Source organism: Motacilla alba, chromosome 3, assembly GCF_015832195.1.
Source record: "Motacilla alba alba isolate MOTALB_02 chromosome 3, Motacilla_alba_V1.0_pri, whole genome shotgun sequence".
NCBI lineage: Eukaryota > Metazoa > Chordata > Aves > Passeriformes > Motacillidae > Motacilla > Motacilla alba.
In genome coordinates this window covers 55,649,938-55,659,092 of record NC_052018.1, presented here as the reverse complement: position 1 = coordinate 55,659,092, position 9,155 = coordinate 55,649,938, and the positions used below count along the sequence as shown (strand labels likewise).

The 9,155-nt window shown below is 44.5% G+C and overlaps 1 protein-coding gene and 3 non-coding genes across 5 annotated transcripts; all 4 read right to left on the bottom strand.

Moving 5' to 3' along the window:
- Positions 1 to 1,903: 1,903 nt before the first annotated feature.
- Positions 1,904 to 5,904, bottom strand: RPS12 (ribosomal protein S12). Of its 2 annotated transcripts, XM_038133360.1 has the most exons (6): positions 5,797 to 5,904; positions 5,606 to 5,657; positions 5,073 to 5,189; positions 3,325 to 3,427; positions 2,757 to 2,858; positions 1,904 to 1,998 (listed from the first exon to the last, which is right to left on the bottom strand). In XM_038133360.1, exons 2-6 carry the CDS (start codon positions 5,617 to 5,619, stop codon positions 1,936 to 1,938), a joined length of 399 nt encoding a protein of 132 aa, XP_037989288.1. In that variant the 5' UTR covers positions 5,620 to 5,657; positions 5,797 to 5,904; the 3' UTR covers positions 1,904 to 1,935. The 2 variants fall into 2 exon arrangements, with proteins under 2 accessions (XP_037989288.1, XP_037989289.1); XM_038133361.1 differs by lacking the exon at positions 5,606 to 5,657 and having other exon boundaries at positions 5,797 to 5,820.
- On the bottom strand, positions 2,342 to 2,476 carry LOC119699977. Its single transcript, XR_005256624.1, has one exon. It is a non-coding gene; the product is annotated as a small nucleolar RNA SNORA33 (small nucleolar RNA).
- On the bottom strand, positions 2,925 to 3,011 carry LOC119699978. The gene has a single exon (XR_005256625.1). It is a non-coding gene; the product is annotated as a small nucleolar RNA SNORD100 (small nucleolar RNA).
- On the bottom strand, positions 4,284 to 4,358 carry LOC119699969. The gene has a single exon (XR_005256616.1). It is a non-coding gene; the product is annotated as a small nucleolar RNA SNORD101 (small nucleolar RNA).
- Positions 5,905 to 9,155: the final 3,251 nt, after the last annotated feature.

Sequence of the window (9,155 nt, the reverse complement as noted above, 5' to 3'; positions counted from 1 at the left end):
ATGTAAAATGGTATGGCAACACTAAAAAAATGTAACATTCCTGAATATTTACTGAGGTATCATTCCACTGCAGCAGAAGAATCACTGCTTAACAAACTTGCCTGTAAACAGCTCCCCTTACTTGAATCCCTTCACAGCATTTAAGAGGAAATGCAATAATCCAGCTACTGCTAATGTTGCCATTACACTAGTATAAATCAAGCACAAAAACCATTTTGATGTTATTTTTCTCACACCAAGTTAAAACATGTTAAATGAGTATTTCATAAACCCAAATAGTTTGTGTGAGCTGGACTCTTCTCAACTTGGTTGCGGGCTTAGCACATATGAATTAAATAATGGAGTAACTTATGTTGGAAAACATCATGGAGTCCAACTGCAAACCAAACACTGCCAAGCCCACCACTAAACCACATTTTTCAGTGTCACATCGACAGGTCTTTTAACTGCCTCCAGGACTGCTGATTCCACCACTTCCCTGGCATTTTCCAATGCTTAACTGTATTTTTTAATACCTCGCCAGGCCATTTTCTCTTAACCTGTAACTTGCTAGTTCAGAGGAGACCCTCACCTTATTACAACCTTTCAGATGGCTGTAGAGTGGCATGGTCTTCCCCCAAGCCTCCTCCAGGCTAAATAACCCGCTTCCCAGCTGGCTCCAGGCCCTTCACAAGATTTGCCATCCTCCTTTGGACAAACTGAAGTACCTTAAGGTCTGTTTTCTGAGAACATCCATTAGTTCAGCAAAAGGATACAGACCTCACATATTTGAGCAGATGGCTTTTTAGAGTACACCTGAAAATGTTACTATAGAAACCTTTAACAACCCAAGTCACCCAAATCTCGCTACTACAAGTAGTAGACAGGGCCAAAACTGAAGAGACCCTTTTAAGAGCCTAAAAAAAGAGCTGCAAGAAAAGTGCATCTGAGCCCAGCTGGAGAAAATGCCTGCCTTTACTCTCACACTTAGGACTAGGGGAATCAAGAGGGGCTACAAACCGTAAGAAAAATTTAAGCTGAAGAGCCTGAAAACAGATAAACATTCCCATCTCCTCAGCCACAGGGGCTCAGACCCAAATATTCACATTCATATCTTACACATCAGCATAATCAGCGATTGCTTATGACGCACTCCATTTAAGAGCTACTCAGCAGAAAATTTAAGACACATAAAACAACTTGCAGGAGGGTAACAAATCAGTCTGAATCCCTTACTTCCAAAAAACCGACAAAACCACAAGTTCTGTAAATCAGTTTACTACTACAGAAACCAAAACACTGGGCAAGTTAGAATTTAACACTGCCTAATCTGAGCAAGTGAAAATTCAACTACTTGGCTACCCTACCTAACGAGAACTACAGAATCAGATCTACAAGCGGCATGACCAAACTCGTTAGGTGTTATCACCCACAATTTGAGGCAAAGGAACAAGTAAAACACATATTGTGTCCATTAACTTCCCTGGATAATTTAAGAAAGCATTTATAGAAATCCTGCAACATCTCAGAAGAATTGGGAAACAGTTAAGGCTGTTATTCTTACTTGTCTCAGCAGAAGGTCCCAGGTTTTTATCACTGAGGCAGCAATACTTTAGCTAAGTAATTGAGAAACCTAGAAATACAGACCAAAGCACTACCAAGCAAGGATAGTTTTAAACTGTCTGCATTATTGCAACTTGAATCTGTGCCACGTTCTAGCTGGTAACTTCTGGGGTAGGAACAGAAAACAGAATTACCCAAAACCAGGAATGGTGGCTTGGATCCTCCATGATCTTTCTAGCAAACAGACACAGTTAAAATACTCATAAACCACACCAACATTTGCAAAGTTTTTTGCATCTTCCATGCTACCCTTTGCAACTCAAAAGAACTGTTCCACAGACATCAAATCATTAATCACACATACACTAGACTGGTTCAAAATTTATTTGTCATTCATTTCTTGCACTTGAAGTACTCTTCGATGACATCTTTGGCCTGAGATTCCTTGCCATAGTCCTGTAACACAAAATAACCCATTATTAACATAAACACAGACCCATCCTAAATTTCACAAACTGTTTTTCATAAGAACAAATGGGATTCTGATACTTTTTCACAAGAAATTCCCACAATTTCACACAAGTTAAATCAATTTGTCAGTTTCCCCCTGCTCTTTAATAAGACTATTCTAATAAAGTACAGTTCTATTTCATTCAAATGAATGAATGAAACTTGACATTAACATGCATTGACAGGAATGCAAACAGTATCTTTTCTGCTTAAAGAAAATAAAGTAAAGCATGTGAAAAAGTAGCATAATTATAAAAATGCATGCAGAAGGCACTAGTCTTCATTGCGAAGATGTAGCCATCTCTTGGGACCTCAGAGACCACAAAGTCTTCAAGGCTCGTACTGTGGCTTTACTTTGCCAGTTCTGTTGTGAATTAAGCTCCACAAAACATTTTCAAGTTGAGTGGATACACTGAACTGGCTTTTCTGTCTAAAGCAAAGCTTCCTATCTTCTAGGCAGGCCTTTTCTTCTAATGATTACTGGCAGGTAGGCATAGATACTTCGAGGACACAACCATTAACTCTCAAAATGTACATGAGTAAATAAACATGACAAGGGACTATGATACAGGAAAGGAGCTTCTGTTCACTATCAACAAAAAAAAAAAATAGGAGCTGTAATTAACAGTTCCTGATCTAAAGCAACCTTTGGTTTACTACTTATTTTCAGAAGTCAAGAAATAGAACATAATTAGCAATCTTACTTTGACAACCACACAACTGCAGCCCACCACTTTGCGAGGTTTTCCTTCTCTGTCGATCTTGCAGAGACCCACCCATTCGCCCAGCTTCTTGTTGTCATCAACCTGTGCAGAGCACCACATCACATCAGAAATTCCCATTTCTGGCACAGCTGGCTCAGCCCAGAAGCTGCTGTACTGTCAGAAGCATTGGGTAACGGATGGCTGCTTTCCTCACAGGCATCAGTAGAGGGAGCCAAAGTATCATCATCGTACAGCTTGAGCCTCCCTGGAGTCACAGGAATGCTCCTCCCGCCCTCCACTCCCAGCAGTAATTTTATTTATTATACAGGACATCAAAATTCACTTAAACTGTGCAAAATAACCAATCCACATCCTTTGCCTTTTACACCCACAGGTTTTGTACCGTGGAAAAATGGCAATCACATAGAATCAGAACAATCTGCTGCTAAGGGAAGATCGGCTTAGGCAAGCCATACAAAGAATTACAGTAGTGTTCTGAAGGTTCAGCTCTCTACACTCTGAAACAAGCGGCCTAACTGTTCCGAACTTTTGTCTCAAGTTCACTCACCTTTATTAAGTTGATCTGATGTTCTGCACAGAGTGCTTCAACTAATTTTACATATGTGGGTTCATCACAGTTTGAAGCCAGAACACAGAGATGGGCTTGGCGTCTAAAAAAAATGAGAACTGACAGATGTTACTTCAGGTACTGATTGAAATTTCTTGATAATCAAAACCAAAAATAATTGCATTCAGCACATGCATTTCTAGAGAACCACTTCCTAAGTTTTAACTTTTGATTATGAGACACCATAAGCTTTTGAAATACTAAATATACTTTTGATGTGATTTGTCACTTTTAATGTTTTTATATATACATTACAGGCTATTCTATAGCTGGTTTGGAAGCTTCTAAAAATATCACTAAAATTCTCAGCCACTGGAAAAAGGTCTGATGACTGGATAAACACCAGGTTCCCTATGGAACTGTCATTGATGCAAAGCAACCAAGTTACAAGTCACTTTTTCTTATTTACCACAGATTACAGCAATTTAACATTAGAATTTTAATTACTAAAAGCTTGAATTTCCACACCAAGGTGTTTTTAAGTTCTTCAGAACAATCTTTTCTACTTACGTTCAGAGAAGCTGTAATGACAGGGCCCCAATTCTAATTAGGATCTTTGTATACTGTGGTACAGTGTTAAGATACCAAAGGGACACCTGACAACAGAGAGAGCTGAGTAGGTCTTCTATGCTTAACCTAATGAAATGTGACCTCTGCAAACAAAGTCAGTTTTCCCTAAAAAGACCTTCTTTATCAGGAGTGTCAACAGAATGCCAGGAACATTTCCAAACAAGAACCATTGCACACAAATGTGTAGAAACCTCACACACACAATCTTAACACACAGCTTGTAAACCTGTAGCTGCACTCAGAAGAACCCACACCAACCAGCTGTCAGCCACCTGAGGTTATTTCTCTGCCCATGTTTAGTGCCTTGTCCCAGAGGTTTCTGCATACAGGTTTGTCAGACAGCAGTTATCACTCACAGGACGAGTGAAGGGGTATCCGACTAACTGAGAAGTCATCACCCAAACACTGTAGCTTTACATTTGAGCAGATTTTTCTTGCAAGGCAAGTATGGATTTGCATATTAACACACACACAGGTGTGTATGTATACCTGTATATAAAGATATACTTTGCCCTAGAAAAGACCAAAACTGATTACCCAATGACTGGCACAAAAGTTTAACGTTGTTTCGATATTGCACCTTGACAATTTACTGTTGCAATATACAAAAGACAGCAAAAAAGTAGAAAGCTATGAATTTAAGGCTTTTTCATAAAAGCTAAATTAACTCTTCCAGGGAAGTCTGAAATACATATTAATCTAATTAAATTCACATAAAGTTTTGAGAATACTTTACTACTTCTTAAAATAAGGTTCTTGAAACCTAGATTTTCATAGCCACATACAGCAAGCACCATTCATTCCATTTTCTTCACAAAAGCCATACACCCACATGAACACTCAGTTGCACTGGGGCCACAAAATGACAGAACCTCATATACCAGATGCTGCTGTTCCTCAGCAATCAAGTTTAGCTTCTGTATTTTAAGACGCCACTTTAAGGCCCCAAATCAGAAATTAGAAAAGAAAAAAATTACTGGCAGAAAGCTATAATCTTGCGCAAGTTTCAAACTGAACTACTGAACAAAATGGCCACTGCAGGTGCTCAGGACACCTCATCACAAGGTCTCACGCAGTTTTGCTATTCACAGCAGAGAAACTGGTCACACCACACTTACTTGTCCAAGGCTTTGGCTGCTTCACGGATACCGCGAGCAAGGCCATCGTGGATAAGTGCGGTCTTCAGCACTTCTTGCAGAGCGGTGTTAACATCCATTACACCTCCAGCAGTAATGCTAAAGAGAAGACACACAATGTTCTGATCGTGCCAACAACTTTCAACTAAAAGCAAAAGCTTCCCGTTCACCTGCAAGCATCCGGCCATTAAAAAAGTACAGAAAAAAAGCAAGTTAAAGCACTATGCCAAAAGAAAATCAGACGAAGGATGAACTTGAAGGAAGCTAAGGCATTAAATCCTCCTGGCGAGCCATCGGGCCATGCTGCCCCCACGCTCCTTTAGGAAGGAGAGGACGCCATGCGCACAGCGGCCCTGCCAGGCGGACCCCGGCTCATCTCCCGGCCTGCAGGAAGCACGCAGCAGCACCGCGCCGGGGCCTGCACTCGCGGCACGGCCAGAGCTCCCGAGCCTGACGCGCAACGGAGCGACCCGGCCCCTCCGCCCGCCGCCCCCGACGGCCCCGGCCCTGCTCACCCTTCCTCGGCCATGGCGCTCTCGGTGGGTGCGGTCCCCGCCTGGGTTCCTACTGCAAATACAGACACAGGCCGCCCCGGTGAGCGGCGCCGGCCGCCCCGGGGCCCCCGCCCGGCCCGCTCCCGCCGCGATGCCCCGAGGGCCGGGGGGATCCCGCCCGGCCGGGCCCCGGCGCCATCGCGGACACTCACCCGGCACCGCCGCGCGCCGCTGCACAGAGAGGGGGCGCGCCCGCCGCCGCGCGCTCTTATAGCGCCACAGGACCCCGGCCTGCGTGCGCGCGCGCGCGCGCCGGGGCTGCCCGCCGCGGTGCCTGATAGTCGGCCTGCCCGCCTGGTGCCCGCGGGAGAGGGAGATTTGTGCGGGTTTGGAACCCAGAGCTGGGAAGTGGTTCGAAACAGAAATTAAAGGGTGAAACTGAGTAGCTGTAAGCATAACTGCAAAGTGGCTTTGTCAAACAAATACTCTTTGGGAGATACCTCTGCTGTTACCAATGGCTGACCCCAGCAGAGGCCCGTCCTCAATGAGGATTAAATAAAGCCTCACAAGAAACTCGGTTTGCTATTTTCCAGGGAAAGAACGATGCAAATTAAGTCTCTGAAGGAAAACTATCACCCGAGAGGTTCCATAAAAAGGAACATTGTTCTTTTAATGGAAAAACAACTTTCAAGTGCCTTAAGTACCCATTGGATTTGGAGGAGCAGCCTCTGGGGGGAACACCCAGTGTGACAGCTGGGCAGGAGCCACCCAGGGGTGGATCACCAGCCAGGGTCACCTGGGCTGCTTCCCTCGGCCAGGACGCGCACCCGGTGCTGCCAAAGGGATCTGGCCTCACTGGCACCTTCCCTCCGTTGCTGGCAGCCAAGAAATGGGGAACACGGAGAGCTGAGCTGAGCTGTAGATTGGAAGGCTCGTAAGTGCGACTGCTCACCCCTGTTCCTGTCACACTTGCACAGGTGATTCAGCTGATGGCGAGTGCAGCACGGTCACCACACTGCAACGTGTTCCTTGCTTGGGTGCTGTCAGTCTGACACGGGGCTTTGTCCATCCCAGCTGCTTCAGCTGGGTGACTTGACTGTTGGGTACTCTTCGTGTCACCATCTTTGTAAAAAGTACATAGTGACAAAATGTAAGAGAAATAGGTAACAAATATTGATAGCCATGGTTTGTGGCTAGTGCAATCAAACACATTTGTCACCAGCGTTGTCAGTCATATTTTCCACAATATTTGTCTTCCTGGCGTTGCCAAGCAGCAGGATGTAGGCTAAATACAGGTAGGGAAGGGACACTGTGCACAAAGCGACTCCCTGGAGCTGGTCAGGGCAGAGGAGGACAGAGGGGAAAAGTAGAACCTGCTCGGCTGTCTCGGAGCCGCCCCACATGCCCCCAGCTCAGCCTGCACAGCTTTTCAGAGCCTGCCCAGGGGAAAGGCCTGGCTGGGGGCTGCAGCACTTGCAGGCTCCAGCTGTGAGACACAGCTCATGTAAACTCTGAGGCAGTCACATACATTTACACTACAGAGGTCCAGAAAGGGCAGAAGCCAACCTCTGAGCGAGTCATGGAGAGAGAAGCACAGTATGGGGGCTGTGCTCTCCCTGCAAGCTGAGCCACCAAAGACAAAGTGGTAGGAATGACCCTGCCCACTGCTAACACGGGCAGCCTCTGAGATGCATTTGGCACCTCCAATGCTGCCATTTATTGCTTGAAACTCTGAACTGCAACTCCTGTTGCAATACTCCAGTGTGTTGCAACCACTGCAGTCCAAACATAGATATTCTAATTTAGCAGATCCTGTGAGACATGTGGTCCTGACTTCTTCCCTCCTTCCTCCACAAGAAGTGGGAACATGTAATTTCCTTTGCACAGCTCAATAAGCAAACACAAATAATACTGCCCGCTTTTTCCCCATTTCTTCAGGGGAGAATGTTTTTCCCTATATCCACCCATCACTTAATCATCTTGTGCCCTTGAAAAGCCTCAAAGGCACATAATCTATAGGGTAGTTTTTGTACTGAGTGGAACAATATACCATTATCTCCACTAAAGGTCTTGAAAGGATAAGAAGTTTATGTGCAGCCTACGACACATCAGTATCTCCAGGAAGTGCTATATACATTCAGCCCAGGAGATGGAAGTATGCACATCTGAAAGCTTTGTATTACAGCAAAAATGATAATAACAGTCAAAGTATAGCCTAGTATTCTAGTAGCCAACCACTAAAAAGCAGTTTTCCTAGAACAGTTGCGAGAAAACAAAGCTGTGCTGAGATAAAAATTGTTAATATGCGTGGAGAGGAAGTTTTCATTGGCACTGAACTCTGTGTGGAAATGTTGGTATAGTCTAGTAAGAGTCTGTTGTTTTTGTCTAATAACTAATGGAAGCGTGTGATCCTGTTGGAAATTCTGCTTCATTGCACAGTGTGAGATCAGCATTCAGGCAGGTGTTCTGCATGCTGTTGGTACTACTCCACCTGCTCCACCTTTCTGTCCACATTCCTAGAAGCAGTAGCTAGTTTCTTAAGCTCTGCATTTTCCCTTGGAGTTATGTTCATTGGAGTTGTTTCCTTTGGAGTTATGTTCATTGAGCACCCTGCAGTTCAAATGCTGGCATACAGCCATGGGGAATGACATGTTTAAACCAAGGATTGCAGTCCTGTGCTAAAAGTACTTCCAGTGCACTTGAGGCTGGGTGAGTGGTGTAATGCAAGTGCTAGAAAATGAGGAGCTGCCAGATGCAGGGTTCTAAAGGGCTGAGGTGGTGTCAGTGCAGATGCTGACCTGCAGCTTCACTGAGCAGCCAGCCGCAGCAGAGGAACTGGATCCTCTCGAAATTTGATTATATTACTAACAGCATAACATGCTACCTATAAACTTGGATTTGGGGAGAGGAAGATGAGCTGCTGTCACATGGCATTCAAGAATTTTGATTCTCTCCAGCCTGCTGTTCTGAGTGGTCCATTTGGACTCACCATCTTGCTGCATATATTTAAAAACCCTTTGGTTATAGCTATTACCCTTTGTGCTTGCCATTCAGTTCCTTGACTCTGCCTGGCTGTCCTCCTTTCCAGGCTGGCAGCCTTCCTTTCTTTTTTTCACTCTGATCAAAATGGAAACTGAAGATGGGGACTTTCTCAGAAGAGCAGTACTGCAGTGAGACTATAATGGTTCACTCTTGTCTCAGCCATCCTTTTCCTGCTCCTTTTCCCCATTATCTCTCCTTGTCTCTTGCTCTGGTAACATTTATCTTCCCCTTGTATTCACCCTGGCAACCACAACCCATGTCTTCTTCAAAATATCAGACTTCAGGGATGGTTTAAGTGCTATATTGTAAACTGGAGACTCAGGACCTGAGTAATGAGCAGTTTAGACAGTGGCACAGTGTGGTGAGGCATCCATGTAGGCAGATGAAAGTATCAGGTATTGCAAACTCCCGAGAGAGGTCCATGACACTGTTAAACTCTGAACAATAAGTTCTGAATTTCAGTTCTGAATAATCCTTGCAAAAGCTTACTTTCATCTCCTATCTGTCTCTAGAAATACAAAACACGGGT